At 45.5% G+C, this 25,877-nt stretch overlaps 1 protein-coding gene across 8 annotated transcripts in view; it reads left to right on the top strand.

The window, feature by feature from the left end:
* Window positions 1-25,877, top strand: part of MBD3 (methyl-CpG binding domain protein 3) — a 112,933-nt gene that overhangs the window by 60,715 nt on the left and 26,341 nt on the right. For all 8 annotated transcript variants that reach the window (XM_069740633.1, XM_069740634.1, XM_069740631.1 and 5 more), the window contains one exon: window positions 12,797-12,974. In XM_069740633.1, coding sequence (XP_069596734.1) covers window positions 12,797-12,974 — 178 coding nt within the window. The remainder of the gene's footprint in view (window positions 1-12,796; window positions 12,975-25,877) is intronic.

The raw sequence follows: 25,877 nt of genomic DNA, 5'->3' as shown, positions 1-25,877 counted from the left end.
CCCCAAAACAACCCTATTGTCAACCCTAACCATAACCCTAATCAAAACCCTAAATCCAACACACCCCTAATCCTAATCTCAACCCTAACCTCAAACCTAACCCTAATCCCAATACACCCCTAACCTTAACCCTAATCCCAAACCTAACCCTAATCCCAAGCATAACCCTAATGCCAACCCTAACCCTAATACCAACCCTAATCCAAACCCTAACCCTAATCCCAACTCTAACCCTAAATTTAGCCCCAATCCTAGCCCTAACTATAGCCCCAACCCTAACCCTAGCCCTAAGGCTACTTTCACACTTGCGTTTGGCATCCGTCGCTATCCGTCGTTTTGGACAAAAAACGGATCCTGCAAATGTGCCCGCTGGATGCGTTTTTTGCCCATAGACTTGTATTGCCGACGGATTGCGACGGATGGCCACACGTCGCGTCCGTCGTGCACTGGATGAGTTGTGTTTTGGCGGACCGTCAGCACAAAAAAACGTTCAATGTAACATTTTTTTTTTGTAAGTCGCGTCCGCCATTTCTGACCGCGCATGCGTGGCCGTAACTCTGCCCCCTCCTCCCCAGGACATAGATTGGGCAGCGGATGCGTTGAAAAACTACATCCGCTGCCCACGTTGTGCACAATTTTCACAACGTGCGTCTGTATGACGCATTGCGACGGCCCCGTACCGACGTAAGTGTGAAAGAACCCTAACCCTAAATTTAGCCCCAACCCTAACCCGAGCATTAACCCTAGCCCTAACCCTAATTTTAGCCCCAACTGCTCTTCTCCTGCCGGCCGGCAGATGGCGATAGATGGTGGGCGCACTGCGCATGCGCCCGCCATTTTCTTTTCCCGGCGGCCAGGAGGAGCAGCAGGAGGACCCAGGGACAGCGGTGAGTATGATAGGGTCCCCGAATCCCCCTATTTACTCGGACTCCCATGACAGCACGACGAGAGAGGGGATCCGCCCATTAGGAACAGGAAACCTACAGATACAAAAGGGCGGTACCTCTCCCTTGCCTCAGTTGGTTTCCTGTTCCTGAGGGGACGGGTGCCTACAGACAGAAGGCCCAGGCCGGCCGGCCGATTACGGTAGCGGGGGGGTCTCCTACCTCGGCCGGTGCGGAGATCCCTGGAGACGCCACGGTGGTCCTTGCTGGACTTCACGGCAGTGGCGTTCGCAGCAGGGAGCGGAGTCCGGAGGATTTCCTGCCTCCATCAGCGTCAGTGCAGGTAAGTATTCTCATTGGTGGTGCAGCGGTATGGTGGGGCAGCAGGTGCCAGGCTCAGGCGTGTGGGTGAGCTCCCGGAGCGCTGCGCTCCATTCCCCGGCGTCCTGCACAGCTCTCAGCGCGTGCTGGAGCATTTCCGGGTGCAGTGACGTGGGGGGGCGGAGTTAGCGGCCGCTTCCGGGTCGCCGGACGTCTGCGCATGCGCAGTCTTTCCAATATGGCGGCGCCCATCGCGTCTGTGTGCCGGTTTTTGACCGCAAGATCTCCTGCCCTCTGCTGTATCCTGGGCCAATAGGGACAGCGCTGGCCCATCTGCTGACCGGATCTAAGGGGTATTTATGCAGGTGGAGATGTCAGATCCCTGCTTTTGGTCGCATTTCGTCATGGAGAGTGGTGGTGAGCAGCAGCAGCTGCCAGACGAGGTACGTCAGAAGCCCAAACAGAAGGATAGAGGCGACCAGCCCAGTCGTAAGAGCTCTTCCGAACAAGGATCCAGAGCTTCGACTAAAGAGACCCCTCGGATTCCGGTATTGTACTTTGGCGCACGGGTAAGTGATCTACGTGAAAGTTCACTCTGTGACGCGGGCCCCTTTATACTTTATCATTCCAGGGGAAGAAGAGTATGGGGAAGTCTAAACATAAGGAATGTGCCCTCTGTTGAGTCCCTCTACCTGACTCTTGTTCAAAAAAATTATGTGCCCCCTGTATACAGCAGACGGTGAGGTCTACAGGAGCGGGTTGGTGGTAGTGACTTTAGGTCAGATATTAGTTATCTCCTATATTGTCCTCCCCTAGGTAACAGAAGAGTCCGTAACTCCGGCAAATCTGAGGGAAATGATCCGGCTGGAAGTAAGGGAATCACTACGGTCCCTATCCCAAGCGGAAGGCTCAAAGCATAGGACTCTCTTGGACTCTACCCTTGGATAGAATCGACAAAGTCGTCAAATCAGTCAGAGGCACCATGGGTATAGAGGAACCTAAATCACAGCCCTCGAAACAGGAGATGATGTTTAGCGGACTTGATCGTAAAAAACATAGATCTTTCCCGGTAAACGAAAAGATTCAGGACTTAATCCTTAGAGAATGGAAGAAACCAGAAAAAAAGGGGGCCTTACCACCAGCGTTAAAACGCAGGTATCCCTTTGACGATCCGGTTGTGGATACATGGGATAAAGCTCCTAAACTGGACGCGGCTGTTGCAAAGGCGTCAAAAAAGGCCTCATTACCCTTTGAGGATATGGGAAACCTCAAGGATCCTCTGGACAGAAAGGCAGATATATTCCTTAAAGGTACCTGGGAGATGGCGGCTGGATCTCTCAGACCAGCCGTAGCGGCAACATGTACGGCCAGATCTTTAATGGTCTGGCTAGATCAGTTAGAGTCTCAGCTTAAGGACGGTGCATCCAGGGATACTATTCTGAAGGCTCTACCGACCATCCAGAATGCTGCAGCCTTCCTATCGGACGCATCGGTGGACTGTCAGAATGGCGGCCAGAGCGGCAGGACTATCCAACGCGGCTCGCAGGGCCTTGTGGCTGAAATGCTGGTCAGGTGACATTCAGTCTAGAACCAAGCTCTGCGCCATTCCGTGCGAAGGACAATATCTCTTCGGTCCAACTCTGGACGAGTTGTTGGAAAAAGCAGGGGATGACAAAAAGAAATTCCCCAGTCTATATTCATCTTACCGCCGGCCCTTCAATCGAAGGAGATTTGGTCGCGGGAAAAAACGCGGGTCCTCTCCCACTAGAGAAAGTTTCAGATGGGAAGACAGACGCGGTAGAGGTACGGGCTATATGTTTCGCCGTTCCTCAAAGGATCAGAAAAAACCGGACCAATGACTAGCGATCCCTGTGGGGGGTAGACTGTCAGCATTCTCTTCAGCTTGGCTTGACATTACAAACAGTAAATGGGTCAGAGGCATCATTACTGAAGGTCTAAAACTGGACTTCAATCACTGGCCTCGTGAAAAATTTAAATTAACCCCTTTACGTTCCTCCCCCCTTGAGCAAGCAGCCCTGGAAGCAGAGGTTATCAACTTATGTTCCAAGAACGTGCTGATTGAAATCAGAAAGAGGAAGGGGATTTTATTCTCCTCTTTTTCTGATTAAGAAACCAGACGGATCTTTTAGAACGATCATTAATCTCAGATGTCTTAATGAGTTCCTGGTCAATGAATCATTTAAAATGGAAACAATCAATTCAGCAATAAAAATGTTGTTTAATCACTGTTTCATGGTAGTGGTAGATCTAAAAGATGCATACTATCATGTTCCAATACATGAACACTTCCAGAGATTCCTGAGGGTAGCTGTGTCAATGGGGGGCCAGATTTGCCATTTCCAGTTCAGAGCTCTTCCCTTCGGCTTATCAGCAGCTCCTAGGGTGTTTACAAAGTTAGTGGCCGAAGTCATGGCACACTTACGAGAGTCTGACATCCTAATTATTCCCTACTTGGATGACTTTCCTTATAGTAGGGAGCTCTGAAGACCATTGCCGTTCTCAGCTAGAGACAGCCACATCCGAACTTGAGCATCTGGGGTGGATCGTAAATTACGAAAAATCTCGTTTACAGCCCCAGAAAATACAAAGATTTTTGGGACTATTGTTAAACTCAGAATCCCAACAGTGTTGTCTTCCACCTGACAAGTTGTTACATATCCAACAACAGGTGTCTAGGGCAATTGATAAGCCATCCATGACCCTTAGACAGGCTATGTCACTATTGGGTTCTTTAACCTCTTGCATTCCCGCTGTCCGTTGGGCCCAGTTCCACACCAGACCATTACAATCCGAGGTGCTGGTTAATGATAGAATCTTACAGGGGTCCCTGCAGGATCAGATTACCTTAGGTCCAAAAGCACTCACTTCTCTTAGGTGGTGGCTAGACAGTAAAAACTTATCGGCGGGAGTTCCCTGGGTGTCACAGGTAACACGTGTGGTAACTACAGACGCTAGCCCTACGGGTTGGGGAGCACACATGGATGACATGATGGTTCAGGGTCTATGGTCCCCTCCCCTAACATCAGCCTCCTCCAACCAGAAAGGGTTAATGGCAGTAGAGCTTTCAGTGAAAAAATTCCTCATATATCTACAGGGTCATCATGTCAAGATCCTATCAGACAACCAGGTGGCAGTCGCATACATAAATCATCAGGGTGGAACTCATTCCGAGTCACTGATGAGAGTGGCGGATCGTCTGTTCCAGACAGCAGAAAATCACTTCTTATCCCTAACTGCTCTACACATAAGAGGAAAAGAAAACATCAAAGCGGACTTTCTAAGCCGCAACACCTTGAGACAAGGGGAATGGTCCCTAAACAATTACGTGTTCGATCAGATCGTCCACAAATGGGGACATCCAGAAGTAGACTTATTTGCTACCAGGGACAACCGGAAGACAACAAAATTTTGTTCCCTAAATCCCAGAGAAAATCCTTTGTCGGTAGACGCTTTTCTGATCAGATGGGATTTTCAACTGGCATATGCATTTCCTCCACTAGGCCTGATACCCTTAGTAGTCAGGAAGATAAGAGAAGATCGAGCCAGAGTTATATTGATTGCCCCATTCTGGCCCAGAAGGGCCTGGTTCACTTGGCTCAGGATCATGTCAGTGGAGGACCCCTGGGTACTTCCGGACATTCCAGATCTGCTCTACCAGGGGCCGATCAGCCATCCTCAAGTATAGAATCTCCATTTAATGGCATGGATTTTGAAAGGGCGTTACTAAAAAGCAAAGGGTTCTCCCCGAGTCTAATTGAGACCCTTATGAAAAGTAGAAAGCAAATAACCACAACAATCTACGCTAGGACCTGGCGGAAATTTCTGGCCTCTTCTGATTTTAATTTAGAAGAGGGATTACCTATTAAACAAATCTTAGAATTTCTGCAAAAAGGCCTAGAGCTAGATCTATCCACTAGTACTCTAAGAGTACAGGTCTCGGCCCTAGGGGCTCTATTTTCATGTAACATCGCCAATAATTATTGGATCTCAAGGTTCATTAAAGCTTCTATTAGATCTAGACTCATACATAAAGATAGATCTATGCCTTGGGATCTCAACCTAGTCCTGTCAGCATTGACTAGAGAGCCGTTTGAACCATTACATTCAGCTTCAATTAAGGCCCTATCTCTTAAGACAGCCTTTCTTGTGGCAATTACATCTGCTCGTAGAGTTGGAGACATACAAGCGCTCTCCAGGGTATCCCCTTATACAGAGTTTCTACCAGACAGAGTAATCCTCAGACCGGACCCAGCCTATTTACCGAAAAGTGTCATCACGGTTTCACAGGACACAGGAGATAGTTTTACCATCCTTCCTTCCCAATCCCTCCAACCCTAAAGAAGAACTACTCCATACATTAGATGTTAGGAGATGCCTGCTAGAATACATCTCTATTACTGACACTTGGAAGAAAGATAATGCGTTGTTTTTATCTTTCCAAAACCCTAGAAAGGGACTTAGGGTATCAAAGTACACACTAGCAAAGTGGATTAGGGAGGCTATCTCTTTGGCTTACACTGCAGGTGGGGGTCCGGCTCCGCAGAATCTGAGGGCGCATTCCACCAGGGCCATGGCTACATCCTGGGCGGAAAAGTCTGGAGTATCAATCGACCAGATATGTAAGGCGGCCACATGGTCATCCCCGTCCACCTTCTTTAAGCACTATAGGTTGGATTTGGGGGCTTCCTCTGATCTCACATTCGGGTTAAGGGTGCTACAGGCCATAGTCCCTCCCTAAGGAAGCTTACATCTCTGTAATTCTCTCGTCGTGCTGTCATGGGAGTCCGAGTAAAGCATTAAGCTACTTACTGGTAGCGGCATTTCTCGGAGGCCCATGACAGCACCCTTAGTTCCCTCCCTATTCACGTGGGGGTTGCACTCCATATAAATGTATATATTTCACAATATGATACCAGTCCCAATAGATGTCTGCTATTTTTGTATATAATCTGTATATAGTGTATATTTTTGTGTACCACTAACCGCGGTAGTCCTCTCAAGACTCTGAAATACAACTGAGGCAAGGGAGAGGTACCGCCCTTTTGTATCTGTAGGTTTCCTGTTCCTAATGGGCGGATCCCCTCTCTCGTCGTGCTGTCATGGGCCTCCGAGAAATGCCGCTACCAGTAAGTAGCTTAATGCTTTCTGTCCTCTGATGTGCGATCACATCAGAGGACAGAGAATTACTTTGCTTTTTTTTTTTTTGCGGTCGCCGGTAAATAGTTAATTACCGGCGATCGCAAAACAGGGGTCGGTAAGACCGACCCCGATCATGTTCTTTGGGGTCTCGGCTACCCCCGGCAGCCGAGACCCCAAAGATCCTCCCGGTGCCGGCCCGCGGGTGAACTGCGCATGCGCCCGCCATTTTTTTGCCGGAAGAAGATGGCGGCGCCCATCGGGAGCCACGAGGAGCATCGGGGGAGACAGGTGAGTATCGGGGGGCTATTGGGGACCCCATTTCTCTGTCCTCTGATGTGCGATCACATCGGAGGACAGAGAAATTAAAAGGGAAATTGCGTTTTGGTTTTTTTTGCGATCGCCGGTAAACGGTCAATTACCGGCGATCGCAAAAGCGGGGTCGGTAAAAAACCCCCCGAATCATGTTCTCTGGGGTCTCGGCTACCCCTGGCAGCTGAGACCCCAGAGAAAATCCGACTCTGGGGGGCGCTATTTACTTTTTCACAGCGCCGTTAATTAACGGCGCTGTGGTTTAAGTACCCTTAGCGGCCGCCGTTAAAAGGCGTATCGGCGGTCGTTAAGGGGTTAATGTTGATGATTATGGCTTACAGCCAATGAAAACCCAAACGTCATTATCTCAGTAAATTAGAATAATTACCGTAACAAAAAACACCTGCAAAGGCTTCCTAAGCATTTAAAAATGTCCCATAGTCTACTTCAGTAACCTCCACAATCATGGGGAAGACTGCTGACTTGACATATGTCCAAAAGGCAGTCATTGACGCACTCCACAAGGAGTGTAAGCCACAAAAGGTCTTTGCTAAGAGTGCTATATCCAAGCATATTAACTCCTTCAAGACCTTGCCCGTCTTTGTTTTTGCATTTATTTTTCACTCCCCTTTTTCCCAGAGCCATAACTTTTTTTTTTTTTTTTTTTTTTCCCAGCAATATGGCCATGTGAGAGCTTGTTTTTTTGCTGGGCAAGTTGTACTTTTGAACTACACCTTTTGGTTTTACCATATCTTACACTCAAAATAGGAAAAAATGTCCAAGTGCTTTGAAATTGGCAAAAAAGTTTTTTATTTTTTTTTTTTTTATAAATCATGTTCATCAAATGCTAAAACTGACCTGCCTTTATGATTCTCCATATCATTGCGAGTTCATAGACATCAAACATGTCTAGGTTCGTTTTTATTTGTGGTGCAAAAAAAATCCAAACTTTAAAAAAAAAATGCTCCATTTTCCGAGACCCGCAGCATCTCCATTTTTCGTGATCTCAGGCTGAGTGAGGGCTTATTGTTTGCGTGACGAGCTGACGTTTTTATTCATACCATTTTGGTGCAGATACAATCTTTTCATCGCCTGTTATTGCATTTTAATGCGGTGTCGTGACGTCAAAAAAAACGTAATTCTGACATTTTGACTTTTTTTTCTCGTTACACCGTATAGCGGTTAATTTAATTTATATATATATATAAGGCGATTCTGAACACGGTGATCAGGGCCGCCATCAGGGCATTACAGCCGTTACTGCTGTATGGGGCCCGGTCAGCAGCAGTACAGAGAGGGGCCCGCAGATCCGAGGCCCCACTGTTGTGCTTCTACTGATCGGGCCCCATCATGCACTAAAATACTGTGCACTGCGGCGCACAGGTCGGCACTGGGGCCCGGGAGCCTTCTTGGAGCTGTGCACGGCCGTCTCACCTAGTCGGCTGCGCAGCTCCTGCTCGGCTGTAGCTACAATGTATGGGCTCCCTGCAGGTCCTGACTACAGCCCATACATTCTAGCTGTCTCAGTAGTGAATGTGCTAGAATGTAGGCGCTCCTGTCAGGTCCTCTCAGCAGCCCATACATTCTAGCTGCTGCTTCACTGCTGGAAACACTAGACGCCCCGGAACGACTGAAGTAAGTATAAAATTTTTTTTTTTTTTTAAATAGGTGAGGTGAGACTGCAAATGATGTGGGGGTGATGGGGACTGCATATGATGTGGGGGGACTGCAAATGATGTGGGGGGACTGCAAATGATGTGGGGGGACTGCAAATGATGATGGGGGACTGCAAATGATGATGATGTGGGGGGACTGCAAATGATGATGATGTGGGGGGACTGCAAATGATGATGATGTGGGGGGACTGCAAATGATGATGATGTGGGGGGACTGCAAATGATGATGATGTGGGGGGACTGCAAATGATGATGATGTGGGGGGACTGCAAATGATGATGATGTGGGGGGACTGCAAATGATGATGTGGGGGGGACTGCAAATGATGATGTGGGGGGGACTGCAAATGATGATGATGGGGGGGACTGCAAATGATGATGTGGGGGGGACTGCAAATGATGATGGGGGGGGACTGCAAATGATGATGTGGGGGGACTGCAAATGATGATGTGGGGGGACTGCAAATGATGATGTGGGGGGACTGCAAATGATGATGTGGGGGGACTGCAAATGATGATGTGGGGGGACTGCAAATGATGATGTGGGGGGACTGCAAATGATGATGTGGGGGGACTGCAAATGATGATGTGGGGGGACTGCAAATGATGATGTGGGGGGACTGCAAATGATGATGTGGGGGGACTGCAAATGATGATGTGGGGGGACTGCAAATGATGATGTGGGGGTGATGGGGACTGCAAATGATGAAGTGTGTTTGAGGGGGTTCTGCACATGATGAAGTAAGGGGGACTGCAGATGAAGTGACGGGGGGGATAGGGGACTAAATGATGAAGTGGGGGTGATGGGGACCTCACATGAAGTGAGTGTGAGGGACGTGGACAGCAATTCAATTGGAGGTGGGAAGAGCAAATGGTGTATTGAAGGTGGGGAGAGCAAATAATGAATTTTTAGGGTGGAGAAGAGCAATTGATAATGAATAGAGGGTGGGAGAGAGAGAAGACATGGCAATGAATTGAGGCAGAATGGGCATGTAACTATAATGAATCGGGGTAAGGGTTAAAACGGGAGGTACATAGTGGGGTCGTTGAGGATAAAGTGACTGGTAATAAATTGGGAGAAAGAATACAGGTGCTAATTAATTTATATATTACATGGGGAAAGTGGCTATATACAGATAGTGGGGGCACAGTGGCGGATTATAATTTATATTTGGAATGGTGGGTTGCATAATAACCAATTATATATTAATGGTGGGTGAACGTGTGTAGTCAGATGTGAAGTGTAGAAGAAAGGGAAAAAATGGGGAATGTGCTCTGGAAGCGGTGCTTTAGATAACTCTGTTATTTTATGCAGAGACGAGTCCTGGCAGAAATAAGTGATAGCGGTCTGCGCTGGATTAAAAAGAAATGCAAAGATGAAGGACTTTAGCTAGAGACGTCACTGGTGAGTATGTTACCTGTACACTGACACCATACACTGTATACTGTATACAGAGCTCCTGCGTATAATGTCACTGGTGATCACTATATTATCTGTACACTATACACAGAGCTCCTGTGTATAATGTCACTAGTGATCGCTGTATTACATGTACACTGTACCCTATATACAGAGCTCCTGTGTATAATGTCACTGGTGATCCCTGTATTACCTGTACACTGACAACATATAAAGAGCTCCTGTGTATAATGGCATCGGTGACCACTGTATTACCTGTACACACACTGCATACTAAGTACAGATCTCCTGTGTATAATGGCACTTATGGTGATAGTATTTTTTTTAAATTAATGATCAGTATTGTACTATTCAGTCACAATGTGGTGGTAATATGTTGTCCGGCCATGGTGTAGCGGTATTTGTTCCTTGTATGTGCTATTATTCGGTCACTGTGTGGTGGTAATATGTGGTCTGTTCATGTTGTGTTGATATTTGTTCCTTGTATGTATTTGGTCACCATGTGATGGTAATATGTGGTCTGCACATGGTGTGGCGGTATTTGTTCTTTGTAGATAGTATTATAGGTCACTATGTTGTGATAATATGGTGTCTGGTCATCGTGTTGTGGTATTTGTCCCTTGTATGTGGTATTATTGGTCATTTGAAAAATTGAAAAATAAATAAAAATACACCTAAATTGTATTGCATATTTTAACAAATGTTAAATAGGTTAGAGTAGAGTAGGGCCCGGCCAAAAGAGTCTACCTTGTTGTCGTCTCAGATTAAAAAAAACCTTTTGGCCAAAACAAAAGCTGCTGGCTATGTGTTTGATCTGGTGATGGGAACTGTTAATGTGTGATTTGTGAGAAGTGGAGTTTTGCCAAGAGACAGCAGTGGGGCTGTGGACAGTTCAAGGGGTGAAGGCGGGGCTGGGGTGGAGCCTGGGCGGAGTCTTAAGGGGGCCCGGAAAATTTTGCCAGTATGGGGCCTTGAAATTCCTAGTGGCAGCCCTGACGGTGATACCAAATATGTGTATGTTTTGACTTTTTTTTATTTTCTTTTTAATTTTGAATGGGGCAAAGGGGGTGGGGGGGGTGATTTAAACTTTTTTTTTATATTTTTAAAAGCTTATTTTTTTTTTTTTTTTTTTAACTTTAGTTATGCTTCAATAGTCTCCATGGGAGACTAGAAGCTGCCATTACCCGATCAGCTCTGCTACATACAGGCGATGATCAGATCACCTGTATGTAGCAGACTACCTCACTTGCTATGAGCGCCGACCACCGGGCGGCACTCACAGCAAGCCGGCAGTGACCACTATAGAGGTCTCGAGGAGACCTCTGGTTGTCTTGGTGACCCGCGATCACGTGACGGGGTCACCGATGGCCGGAAGTGTGCGCTAAATGCCGCTGTAAGTTTGACAGCAGCATTTAACGGCTTAATAGCCGCGGATGGATCGCAATTCCACCCGCGGCTGTTCCGGGCACATGTCAGCTGTTCAAAACCGATGATGTGCTGGAAAAGATGTGGGCTCCGTGCCGGAGCCCACGTCAAAGGGAGATAAGCAACATGCGCTTGTGCGACGGGCTTCATGGAAAGTTGAATGCAAGGAAAAAGTGTGGTAGAAAAAGGTGTACAAGCAACCAGGATAACCACAGCCTTCAAAGGATTAAGAAAAGGTCATTCAAAAATGTCGGGGAGATTCACAAGAAGTGGACTGCTGCTGGAGTTAGTTTCAAGAGCCACCACACACAGATGTATCCAGGACATGGGCTACAAGTGTCGCATTCCTTGTGTCAAGCCACTCATGACCAAGGGACAACGCCAGGCGCGTCTTACCTGGGCCAAGGAGAAAAGCAACTGGGTTGTTGCTCAGTGGTCCAAGGTGGTGTTTTGAGATGAAAGTAAATTTTGCATTTCATTTGGAAATCAAGGTCCCAGAGTCTGGATGAAGAGTGGAGAGGCCACAATCCAAGCTCCTTGAGGGCTAGTGTGAAGTTTACACAATCATTGATGGTTTGGGGAGCCATGTCATCTGCTGGTGTAGGTCCACTGTGTTTTATCAAGACCAAAGTCAGCACAGCTGTCTACCTGGAAATTTTAGAGCACTTCCTGCTTCCCTCTGGCGACAAGTCTTTGGAGATGAAAATTTCATTCTCCAGCAGGACTTGGCTACTGTCCACACTGTCAAAAGTGCCAACACCTGGTTTACAAACAGTATCACTGTGCTTGATTGGACTGCAAACTCGCCTGACCTTAACCCTATGGAGAATCTATGGGGTATTGTCAAGAGGAAGATGAGACACCAGACCCAACAATGCAGACGAGCTGAAGGCTGCTATCAAAGCAACCTGGGCTTCCATAACACCTCAGCAGTGCCACAGGCTGATCGCCTCCATGCCACCCCGCATTGATGCAGTAATTGATGCAAAAGGAGCCCCGATCAAGTATTGAGTGCATTTACTGAACATACATTTCAGTAGGTCAAACATTTTGGATTTTAAAATCACTTTTCAAGCTGGCGTTGTAAAGTATTCTAATAAGATAATGACTTCTGGGTTTTCATTGGCTATAAGCCATAATCATCAACCGAAATAAACACTTGAATTAAATCACTCTGTTTGTAATGACTCTACATAATATATGAGATTCACTTTTTGTATTGAAGAACTGAAATAAATGAACTTTTTGATGATATTCTAATTTAGTGAGAAGCACTTGTATAATTCTAGCTGCCTACAGCCCACCGTGTGAGGTTCTCACTCTGCTGGCATTATTGGGCTTGGCCTGACATTACGTTGCCCAGATTCAGCTGGAAGTGGCTGCACTTAGCCTACATTTTGTCTTCTAAATGCAGACCAGCTGGTGTTCAGACACTGGTCAAACAGCAGAAACCTCAATGGGTATGCGGCTATCATGAGGAAGGTGAGGATGGCTGCAAATATGTGACATGGTGATCGTCGCCGTTTGCCCTTTGTTGGTGGTTTGTTTTTGTTTTTTTTACATTGCTAATAATGGTGTTCCTGACCTTTTCTCCACTCCTAGGTGTGGGCCCTGGATGCACTGATGAAACTCTCCTTTCTGCTATTGCTAGTGCCTTACATACGAGCACCATGCCAATCACTGGGCAGTTGTCTGCTGCAGTGGAGAAGAACCCAGGAGTGTGGCTTAACACTTCTCAGCCACTTTGTAAAGCATTTATGGTTACAGATGAGGACATCAGGTAGATGTATATTTGTGTACTATTACAATATGTTGTAAGAGCTATATATGGAAAAGTGCATATAGTTCTGTGATTTTTTTTTTTCCCCCAAAGCTAGATAATTGCATTGCTATTTTATCCATGGTAAATATCCTTTTTTTTTTTTCCTCACTTTTGACTAGAAAAATTATGATTAGTAGATGGAATATATAGAACTTCACCCTTTGGAAATAATGCCAGTTAACCTAAACTTGCAGACAGACAATGCTTCGACTGCCAGGATTGATTGGAGAAAAAAAGGAATGTTGTCATATTTTTTTTTTTTCTTTTCTTAAATTCACCTCCCATGGGATGGTATGAAAAGTGATGAAAATGCCATATTTACCTCAAAATGGTACAGATGTGAACTTCAGCTTGTCCCACGAAAAACAAGCCAATGCCACTCCATTCTAAAACTAAAAAAAAAATAGTTTTGGCTCCCAGGTATTTGGGACACAGAATCAATTTCCCCTGTCCACACAAAAGGGAACTTGTATCTAAAAAAAAAAAAAAAAAAAAAGAAAAAAGTTGAGAATGCCAAAATGGTATATATACCTTTTCTTTTATAGCTGATATTAAGGGACCCTGATCTTCAAAGTGATCTACCCTCCTGATGGTCAAAAATGCAGCAAGTGTCAGCTGCACATTGTAGCTGACACCTTGCTGCATCAACCACAATTTTGTGGGGGGGTTTAGCCTTAAAGGGAAGGTACTGAGTTTGTAGATCATTAATAAATCACTGTAATGTAGCTTAACATGCTGTTATAACCAAGTTTTGAATGCATGTGAAACAGATTTCGTGTGTTACAAGTTTAAAGAAGGCACTGGGGGCTGACATCTTGTGTTCACAGCAATTTAATAAATAGTCCCCAAGACATGTTAGTTTTTTACCATGCATAAAATTGCATGTGTATGCTAAATTGCATATTTCGAAAGGGCAACACAACTCAACAATATATAGTAATACAGGAGAAACATGAGTCAAATGCTAGTAATTACAAAAGTAAACAAACTTTATTAAATCACATATACAAGAACAAGATTAAAATCGTTTTAGTACATAATACACACAATTCATTTGTTATACCAAGATTGGCAATGGGTTATATTAGATAGCCATTAGCAGTGGATTTATAAGCAGTACATATCCCTATAAATCATTAGCCACCGCTAGTCTCATCCACTCTAAGCCATCCAGCAAGTGCAAAGACCCATATCAGCCAATTACCCCACCTGCTGATGACATAGGCATTAGCTACTGAAGCATATATTTAAACAAAGTAGTTACCCATAATTGTGTCAGGTAAGCGTCCCGGACCTCACTCCCCAACGCACGTTTCGGTGCGAGTTCAACTTCAGGGGCGTGCAATCTTGGTATAACACAGCCTTACTTATCTGCATATCTATGGCGTTACTTTGCGTACATTTATGCCATATAGACTGACCTTTATTATACAATGACAGCCCATTTGTGGGGGCATGCCTTACCGGTACTCACTTAGTTGGAATTGTTGTCTTCTACCTCATATTGTTATATCATATACTGATTGCTCAATGAATTGTGTGTATTACGTACTAAAACGATTTTAATCTTGTTCTTGTATATGTGATTTAATAAAGTTTGTTTACTTTTGTAATTACTAGCATTTGACTCCTGTTTCTCCTGTATTACTATTTGTGTTCACAGCAGTAGCACGACACTGTGTCATCATACGGCACCCCATGGACATAGGGTCCGCGGTGGTTTATTATCTCCTATCTCAAACATTGCAGCAGCATTAGCAGTGAGCTGGGCACGCCTCTGTGGGCTGCACAATTCACTGCTGTAGGTGTGACTGGCCGCCATTTTATTATAGCCCAGTGCTATCTGCCGAGCTCTACTTACTCTCTATCGCAGGACAGAAGCGCTCACTGGAGCCGGAAGATGGAGAGTGGGGAGTGTGGGTGATTTACCTCCGTGCTCCTCTGTACTCCAGGCACTGTGTGTCCTGAGCAGACGTCCTCTGCTGCGGCTCACACGCTGCCCTGTGTCCTTCTGCTCTGTCTCCGCCTCCCCACTCACACACAGTCCCAGTGATCTCTGGTAAGCTGCATTCACAGCCTGCAGAGAGAGGGAGCTGACACCTGGAGAGAGAGCAGGACAGCTGACAGGACAGCGATTAAGGTGGAAGGGGGGATGGCAAGAATGTTCTTCACAAAACTGGAGAGAAGTAGCATGCACACAGCAGGGATCATCTCTGTGATCTCCCATAGTTCAGCACACTGCTCTCGTAAAATACTCTGTGCCCTTTCACCCTGTTCCTTCCCCCATATATCTCCCTCTGTGACCCCGGAGGTGACTGTCTCTCCCCATGTTGGCTCTCCATCCCCCTGTGCCTGTTCGCTTTCCCTCCTATGCACTCCTCTCCCCCCTGCATGTCTCTCTCCCCATGGGTTGCTCTCCCCCCTGCATGTCTCTCCATGGGTCGCTCTCCCTCTTCTCCCCCTGCATCTCTCTCCCCATGGGTCGCTCACTCCTATGCACTCCTCTCCCCCTGCATGTCTCTCTCCCCCTGCATGTCTCTCTCCCCATGGGTCGCTCTCGCTCCTATGTACTCCTCTCCCCCTGAATGTCTTTCTCCCCATGGGTCGCTCTCCCTCTCCCCCCTGCATGTCTCACTCCTCATGGGTCGCTCTTGCTCCTATGCACTCCTCTCCCCCTGCGTGTCTCTCTCCCCATGGGTCGCTCTCCCTCCTATGCACTCCTTTCCCCCTGCATGTCTTTCCCCATTGCACACACAGTTCAGTGCGTACGATAACAGGAGCTCCAAGAGTCATGTTGTCACATGTCATCATCACCCCACAGCTGTAACACTACCACCAGTACTGCTGGTCACAGCTCTGCGGGATCATGCTGGCAGATGTCAGGGTGATTCCGCAGCTGACTGTGACGCTGCGGTAAAAAAGCAGACGCGGACCGTTGAGACTACTGCTCCCATTGGGCTATGTCTGATGGGAGAGTAGTATCATCTGCCGTCACCTGTGCTCACAGTTTAAAAAAAAAAAAAAAAAGTTTCATTACATACACATTCACATAAAAATAAAAAAAACATACTCACAGCGGCGCAGTGATCCACTGCAGGGGCCGATCACCTCCTGTCAGTTTATCGCCGGCTGTATTTGAGAGCAGTCATATCACTGATGTGATTGCCCCTAAAGTGATCAGGATCGCCGTGGAACATTATGGATTATCTTCTCGGCAGACAGGTGAGGAATATTTGTGGTTTATTTTTGTTGCAGGAGACGAGGGATTCAGGGATTATGCGTTCGGTAAGTATGGTTTAATTAAGATTAAGAAAGGACTTTATACTTGCTGTGTCTTTATTTACAATACAACTATAGGATTAGTAATGGATAGGTGTCTTATAGACACCTCTCCATTACTAAGCTGTGGGCTTGATGTCACCTGACAATAGAAAGGTGACATCAACCCCACAAATATGAAACCAACTTGCCACTGCTACAGGGCAAGTGGGAAGAGCCGGGCAAAGTGCCAGAAAAGGCACCTCTAATAGATGCACCATTTCTGGGGCGGCTGAGAGCTGATAGTTTTTAGCTCGGGGGGGCACTATCCATGAACCATTCCTAGGCTATTAATATCCCGCAGCTGTTTGCATAGCCTTTGCTGGTTATTATTTATAGGGGGACCCCACATCATTTGTTTTTTGTTTGGGGTCCCCCATTTTATTAGCCAGTAAAGGCTAAGTATACAGTTGTGAGCGTGTGTCAGCATGTGCACACTCCACTCATAGACCAGCTTACTGCTCTCCTGAAATACTCTGTGCTCCTGTCACCCTGCTCCCTCCACCATATATTTCTCTCTGTGACCCCCCCCATAGACCAGCACACTGCCATATGGATCACACATAATGCGGCCGTATCTATTTATCACATAATACTCCCATAAAGACCACACATTATACTGCCATATATATTTATTACATAATACTGCTATATAGACCACACTTGATGCCGCCAAGTATTAGTGATCTGTATTATGGCATTATGTGTGATCTATATGACGGTATTATATGTGATCTGTATGGTGGTATTATGTTTGATCAGTATGGTGGAATAATGTAAAAAATATATGACTGTATTGTATGATAAATATATTGTGGGATTAGGTGTGATCTATGTGGCATTATGTGAGAATTATTTGGTGGTTTTATGTGTGATCTACATGGTGTTGTGTGTGATCTATATGATGGTATTATATGTGATCTATATGGCGGTATTATGTGAGAAATATATAGCGGTATTGTATGAGACCACAATGGCGGTATGTGTGATCTATATGACAGTATTATGTGAGAACTATATGTCACCATTATGTGTGATCTATATGGCGGTATTATGTGAGAACTATATGAGGTTTATAGCCTAGGAAGGGGTTAATACCCATGGATCTTGCCAGGCTATGAATATCAGCCCGCAGCTGTATATTTAGCCTTTACTAGCTATTAAAATAGGGGCACCCCCCCCCAATAAACGACGTGGGGTTTCCCTATAATTAATAACCAGAAAAGGCTATGCAGACAGCTGGAGGCTGATATTAATAGCCTAGGAAGGGGCCATGGATATTGCCACCTCCCCCCCTTCCCCAGCTAAAAACACCAGCTCAAAGCCACCCCTGAAATGGCGCATCTCTAAAATGCGCCAATTCCGGCACTTAGCCTCTCTCTTCCCACTGCCCTGTAGTGGTGTCATATGGGTAATATTTGCGGGGTTGATGTCACCTTTGTATTGTAAGGTGACATCAAGCCGGCTTAGTAATGGAGAGGCATCAATAAGACGCCTATCCATTATTAATCCTATAGTTGTTAAGGGGTTAAATAAACACACAGCCAGAATAAAGTATTTTAATAAAATAAAACACAACAGTTTCCCATCTTTATTATTCAGCTAATCCATGCAACGCCCTCGATCTCCTGTAAAAAAAAACAAACAAAAAAAAAACAGCAGTATACTCCCTGTTCCCGCACACACACATACACGCAGATACACACAGACACGCACATATTCACAGCTTACACAGTCTCCGCACACACAAGTCTCCACACACTCTTCCTCCTCCCTTTCTGCAGCGTTTATCGCACGCAACTCCGCAGCAAAACTACAGATTTTTAAACCTGCGGTTTTGCTGCGGATTTGCCTGACTCAATGGTAGTCAATGGGTTCAGATCCGCAAAAAGAATTGACATGCTGCGGAAAATAAAACCCTGCAAATCCGTGCTTATTTTTCCACAGCGTGTGCACAACAATTCTCAATTTCCCATTGACTAACATTGCTTGTGCACTACACTGCGGATTTGATGCAATTCCGCGCATCCAAAAACGCTGCGGAAAAGCATCAAAATCCGCAACGTGTGCACATAGCCTAAGTGTCTCACCCCTGCTATTCCATGTGTGTCTTTCCCCGTCATTCTCCATATGTCTCACTCATCATACTACGTGTCTTTCCCCATCACGCTCCATGTCTCACCCCTGCTATTCTATGTGTATCTCTCTCCCCATCACGCTCCATATGTCTCACCCCTGCTGTTCCATATGTATCTCTCTCCCCCATCATGCTCCATGTGTCTCACCCCTTCTGTTCCATGTGTATCTCTCTCCCCCATCATGATCCATACGTGTCTCACTCATCATACTACATGTCTCGCTCTCCCATCAGTCTCTCTCAGCCATACCAATGTATCTCTCCCCTCCCTCACACTATGCCTGGCCATTCACTGCAGACCTGGATCTCCTTATCTTACTGATGGATGAGTCAAAGACAGCTCCCCTCAGACAATGCTGCTCCATACACACCACATGTCTTCACTCTTCCTCCAGTTCACCATGCTGCTGAGTCCATTATCTTCTGCTCCTCTGTAAACAAGCACTGCTTCTGATGCAGTAACTGCTGGTGATAGTAGGTCACAGGGCAGTCACACACAAAATGGCGCTGCCCTGTGATGCTGCTCTTCATTCTGCCCCAGGGATACTAGACCACCCAAAAGAGGAGGGAAATGATGATGTCAGCAGTTGCTGCCCCAATTTTCCAGCTAAGGCTTCTTTCACACTTGCGTTTTTCAGCTTCCGTCACAATCCATAGTTTTTTTGAGAATACAGGATCCTGCATTTTCCCATAGACTTGCATTAGCGACGAATTGTGATGGATGGCCACACATCGTATCCTACCACGCATGCGCGGCTGGAACTCCCCCTCCTCCTCGGGACTTTACAATGGGCAGCGGATGCGTTGAAAAACTGCATCCGCTGCCCACTTTGTGCCAAATTTTCACAACGTGCATTGGTACGTCGCGCCGAAGGCTTAGCGACAACCCCGTATCGACGCAATGTGAAAGTAGCCTAACAGTAAAGCTGGTAAGTCTCACTATAGCTGCTTGAGGTCTTAAACGGAAAATGCTCCCCTTAGTGGTAAATATATATATTTGTAAGAAAATATATAATATTTTTCATATAGAAATGTTTGCAAATATTGCATTAATACATTTTATTTACTATTTTTAGCTTAATTTCACAAAAAAACTGCAAGAAAACTGTGGCACCTTCCCTTTAAGATCTATCTATCATCTATCTGTAGCTCTATCTGTCTATCTATCCATAGCTCTATCTATTTGTCTCTCTATGTGTGTAAACATTATTCTTCAATGGAGTATGTAAATGAAGAGGTTGGACAAGAAATTACATCACAATAGATATTTATTTAGCTTTCTAAAACGCATACAAATCCGCATGAAAAAAAACGCATGAAATCCGCACCTGTGTTTTCTGGCAAGAGAGGAAGAATCTGCACAGAAAATTCCACAGGCTAATCTGCAACGTGTGCACATACACTAATACTGCTGTCAATTGCGACTGTGACATCTAGATGGTTAAATGCAAGTGACTAGCACACTCCAAAAGTGTTGTGATGCAAAGTGGGGGTTTTATTTACATACAGTATTCACAAACGTTTCGGTCGTTACTGGACCTTCATCAGTGTGCTAGTATACTAGTATGCTTAGAGAAGCCCCGAGTAGCAAAGTTAGATTGCATCAATAAGAAGCCTGAAGACATATAGGTCGCGGGGGTAGGCACAAGCCGCAGAGATACAATGGTGTGTCACAAGTGACACTAACTGCTGGATGGAGCAGGAGCCACGCGGAATGTACTGCCAGTATGGGCTGCAAAATAGTGCGCATGAGGTAGAAACAAGCTACTGAGATAGGGTAGTGTGTCACGGACTGACACTATCTGCGGAATGAAGCAGGAGGCACGTGGTATGTACCGCCAGTATGGGCTGCAAAATAGTGCTCAAGGGGTAGGCACAAACTGCTGAATGAAGCAGGGGCCACACGGTATACACCGCCAGTCTGGGCTGCAAGAATAGTGCGCACTATCCGCCTCATCAGCAACAGGAAGCACGCGGTGTCCACCGCAAGTGCAGGCTCCGCATATAGTGTCAGTCCGTGACACACTACCCTATCTCAGTAGCTTGTTTCTACCTCATGCGCACTATTTTGCAGCCCATACTGGCAGTACATTCCGCGTGGCTCCTGCTCCATCCAGCAGTTAGTGTCACTTGTGACACACCATTGTATCTCTGCGGCTTGTGCCTACCCCCGCGACCTATATGTCTTCAGGCTTCTTATTGATGCAATCTAACTTTGCTACTCGGGGCTTCTCTAAGCATACTAGTATACTAGCACACTGATGAAGGTCCAGTAACGACCAAAACGTTTGTGAATACTGTATGTAAATAAAACCCCCACTTTGCATCACAACACTTTTGGAGTGTGCTAGTCACTTGCATTTTACATAAAGGCTTGGGAACCTATGACCGTGCACCTCCTCCTTTTGGCTGTGCTGAACATTTTCTATATATCTAGATGGTTAAAGGGACTCTGTCACCTGAATTTGGAGGGAACAATTTTCAGCCATAGGGGCGGGGTTTTCGGGTGTTTGATTCACCCTTTCCTTACCCGCTGGCTGCATGCTGGCTGCAATATTGGATTGAAGTTCATTCTCTGTACTCCGTAGTAGACGCCTGCACAAGGCAATCTTGCCTTACGTAGGCCTGTACTATGGAGGACAGAGAATTAACTTCAATCCAATATTGCAGCCAGTGGGTAAGGAAAGGGTGAATCAAACACCCGAAAACCCCGCCCCTATGGCTGAAAATTGTTCCCTCCAAATTCAGGTGACAGTCCCTTTAACTGAGTGAGATGGCTCCCTCTTTAACCCCTTTCTTACCTCGGACGGGATAGTACGTCCAAGGTCAGAACCCCGCTTTAATGCAGACTCTGGCGGGGAGCCCGCATCAAAGCCGGGGCATGTCAGCTGTTTTGTACAGCCAACATGTGCCCTCAATAGCGGCGGGTGGAATCGTGATCCACCCACTGCTATTAACTAGTTAAATGCCGCCGTCAAACACTGACAGCGGCATTTAACTAGCGCTTCCCGCCATCGGGCCGGAAATGAGCGCATCGCTGACCCCCGTCACATGATCGGGGGTCAGCGATGCGTCGGCATGACAACCAGAGGTCTATTGAAGACCTCTATGGTTGTTGATGTCGAATTGCTGTGATCGCCACCCCGTAGTCATAGCAATGCAGCAATTCTACTACATAGGAGCGATCTGAGCATCGCTCCTATGTAGCAGAGCCAATCAGGCTATGCCAGCTTCTAATTGAAGCATGGCAGAAGTAAAAAAAAAAAAAAAATGTTTTAAAAAATATGAAATAAATATATAAAAGCTTAAATCACCCCCCCTTTCTTGCCCCATTCAAAATAAAACATAAAAAACACAAATATACACATTTGCCATCGCCGAGTTCAGAATCGCTCGATCTATCAATAAAAAAAGGATTAACCTGATCGCTAAACGGCATAGTGAGGAAAAATTAGAAACGTCAGAATTACGTTTTTTTGGTCGCCGCGACATTGCATTAAAATGCAATAACGGGCGATGAAAAAAACGTATCTGCACCAAAATGGTATCATTAAAAACGCCAGCTCGGCACGCAAAAAATAAGCCCTCACCCATCCCAAGATCACGAAAAATGGAGACGCTACTGGTATCAGAATATGGCACAATTTTTTTTTAGCAAAGTTGGAATTTTTTTCACCACTTAGATAAAAGAGAACATAGACATGTTTGGTGTCTAGGAACGTGTAATGAACTGGAGAATCATAATGGCAGGACAGTTTTAGCATTTAGTGAACCTAGCAAAAAATCCAAACAAAAAAAAAGTGTGGGATTGCACTTTTTTTTTGCAATTTCACTGCGCTTGGAATTTTTTTTTCCCATTTTCTAGTACACAACATGGTAAAACCAATGGTGTCGTTCAAAAGTACAACTCGTCCTGCAAAAAAAACAAGCCCTCACATGACCATATTGACGGAAAAATAAAACAGTTATGGCTCTGGGAAGGAGGGGAGCGAAAAATGAAAACGCAAAACCGAAAAAAGCTGGGGTCATGAAGGGGTTAATATATTGGGACCCAATAATCGCAATTGCAGGTTCCAGAAGTTGCCATGCTATCCCAAAGCAAAGTAATGTCTTTGGGGGTTAGGCCCTGTCATAAGCAGAGTACAATGGGCAGTGTCATTGTAAAACCTGATGGATCTCATGCACTGTGGTATATTAGTATTGCGAGTAAAATGAAAAACATTCAAGTCCATAGAGGGACTAAAACACAATTTAAAAAAAAAAAAAAAAACTTTCACCACAAAAAAACACAGCTTATGTGTGAAAACTAAAAAAAAAAAAAAAAAAGTACACAATTGGTATTGCCGTGTCCATAACTACTAAAGAAAAATCTCATTATTTATGCTGCAAGGTTAACGGGGAAAAAAATAATAAAACCTGCTAAAAAATGTAGCGCCTTCATTGTACTGACATGCAAATATGAAATAAAAAAACAATCAAGAAGTCATATAAAAAAAAACATTGAGAAAATCACGACTCTTAAAAAATTAAGCCCTAAAATGGCTCTATAAATGTGAACTCTAGGCTTGGAAGCAAACAGAAAATGTTCTAAGCCCAAAAATGCTGCCAATGAAAACTTTAACTTTTCCTTGAAAATGTTAGTATACACTTGGGTGTTTTATCTGGAAAAATTAGAGAGATTTACATTATAGAGGTACAAAAGCGAAGGTTAAAACGAATTCCTCCCAAAAACTGACCAGTGTCATTTCCTTGTAAAATGAAATGGAAGCCTTCAGTGTTGGGCTCTGTTCACATTAGGCTTTGAGCGTTCCACCAGAGAAATACACCTGGATGCCTTGTGATGTAGATCCCTAACAGCAGGCCGTAACATGCACCACTGTTTACAGTGGGATTCACCTCCATATACTGCCTCTAGGCAATACCGTCATAACCCCAGGCCAAGCCCAATTTCTCACTGGTAAATTCCATGTATTCTCCAGCAGTCTGTGATTGGATGACAGTGACCAGCCTGTAGCTTATGATTCTGTTAAAAACGCTACAGCCAAGTCCTTACCTGTATCTACAAAGCCCCATTCCCTGCCCCTCCCCCTGATTTCAGTGTACTTACAGGGGTTGTCCACTTTCAGGAAAACAAGCCCCAAATTCTGTAAAATCTAAAACTATGCAGGTACCTTTCCCCCCTTGATTCAGTGCAGGCCCTGTTTGGCTGTAACGGTAATGTCCCCCCCTGTAGGCGCTCTCGAGCGCTCAGCTGTAGGTGCTCTGAACCTTGCTGCAGCGCACCACAGCTGAACTCTATGATCAGCTAGAACAGTGCCGTATGCTATTGACATTGTGTGATGTGACATTACCGCTACAGGCAAGGTGCAGGGACAGTAGGTGAGCCCAGGGATGGCGAATAACTGATGAGATCCTTTCGGGTTTTTTCCAGAAACTGGGGCACACTTTCCTGAAAGTGGACAACCCACTTAGGCTGGTTTCACACTTGCGATGCTGTGCGCTGCGGATGGCAGCGTACTTCCTTGCTTCCGCCGTGAAGCTCCGCCTACTTCCGCCTGCGTCCTGCTTTGCCCTGTGTGCCCATCTTTAAGATTGGGTACACAGGGACATGCATTGTATGCGGATGTGTCCGCATGCGGCGATTTGAGGTGTGCGGCGACCGCACAGAAACACAAAATTTAACATTTTTTATAATAAAGATGTGTGTGTATATGTACCGTTTATACTCGAGTATAAGCTGACCCGAGTATAAGCCGACCCCCCCTAATTTTGCCACAAAAAACTGGGAAAACTTAATGACTCGAGTATAAGCCTAGGGTGGAAAATGCAGCAGCTACTGGTAAATTTCAAAAGTAAAAAATAGATACCAATAAAAGTAAAATTAATTGAGACATCAGTAGTTTAAGTGTTTTTGAATATCCATATTGAATCAGGAACCCCATATAATGCTCCATATTAAAATACGCCCCATATAATGCTCCATATACAAACGTGCCACATATAATGCTCCATGCAGTTCATTATGGCCCCATAGATGCTCCATATAAAAATGTGCCACATATAATGCTCCATACAGTTCATTATGGCCCCATAGATGCTCCATATAAAAATGTGCCCCATATAATGCTCCATGCAGTTCATTATGGCCCCATAGATGCTCCATATAAAACTGTGCCCCTTGTAATGCTGCATTACAAGTTCATTATGGCCCCATAGATGCTCCATATAAAACTGTGCCACATATAATGCTCCATACATTTCATTATTGCCCCATAGATGCTCCATACAGTTCAGTATGGCCCCATAGATGCTCCATATAAAACTGTGCCATATAGAATGCTGCTGCAATAAAAATAAACAACATACTCCCCTCTCCTTGCTTGCTGACCGCTGCTCCTCAGCATCCCGTCTCTCCGCTCTGACACTAATACCTCATCGCACCCTCTGACCTGAACAGTCACTGCAAGAGGACAGGAAGACGGTGCGGCACCCGGCGGGTGGAACACGAACAGGTGACTATGAAATACTCACCTGCTCCCAGCGGGGTCCCTGGCAGCTTCTCCCGGACAGATGGTCTCTGGGAGCCAGCAGCTTCTTCCTCTGTTCAGCGGTCATATGGTACCGCTCATTACAGGAATGAATATGCGGCTCCACCCCTATGGGAGTGGAGTCAATATTCATTACTTTAATGAGCGGTAACACGTGACCGCTGAACAGAGGAGAGCTGCGGCACCCGAAGACCATCGGACAGGTAGGGACCGCTTCAGGGGCACCAGGAGCAGGTGAGTATGCGACAGTCCTCTCTCCCCCTCACCCGCCGACCATGACTCGAGTATAAGCCGAGAGGGGCACTTTCAGCCCCAAAATTTGGGCTTAAAATCTCTGCTTATACTCGAGTATATACGGTATGTATACATGTTTGTATGTGTGTAATATATATATATAATTTTTCTGTATTTTCATGGCTATGAAAATTATACATTCACACTGAAGGCATCAAGACTATGAATTAACACATGTGGAATTATATACTTCACAAAAAAGTGTGTAACAACTGAAATTGTCTTATATTCTAGGTTCTTCAAAGTAGCCACCTTATGCTTTGACTGCTTTGCACACTCTTGGCATTCTCTTGATGAGCTTCAAGAGGTAGTCACCAGGAATGGTCTTCCAACAATCTTGAAGGAGTTCCCAGAGATGCTTAGCACTTGTTGGCCCTTTTGCCTTCACTCTGCGGTTCGGCTCACCCCAAACCATCTCGATTGGGTTCAGGTCTGGTGACTGTGGAGGCCAGGTCATCTGGCGTAGCACCCCATCACTCTCCTTCTTGGTCAACTAGCCCTTACACAGCCTGGAGGTGTGTTTGGGGTCATTGTCCTGTTGAAAAATAAATGATGGTCCAACTA

Source organism: Ranitomeya imitator, chromosome 1 (genome assembly GCF_032444005.1).
Source record: "Ranitomeya imitator isolate aRanImi1 chromosome 1, aRanImi1.pri, whole genome shotgun sequence".
Taxonomy (NCBI): domain Eukaryota; kingdom Metazoa; phylum Chordata; class Amphibia; order Anura; family Dendrobatidae; genus Ranitomeya; species Ranitomeya imitator.
The sequence above is the reverse complement of the archived record's forward strand: the minus strand, read 5'-3'. Positions and strand labels throughout refer to the sequence as shown.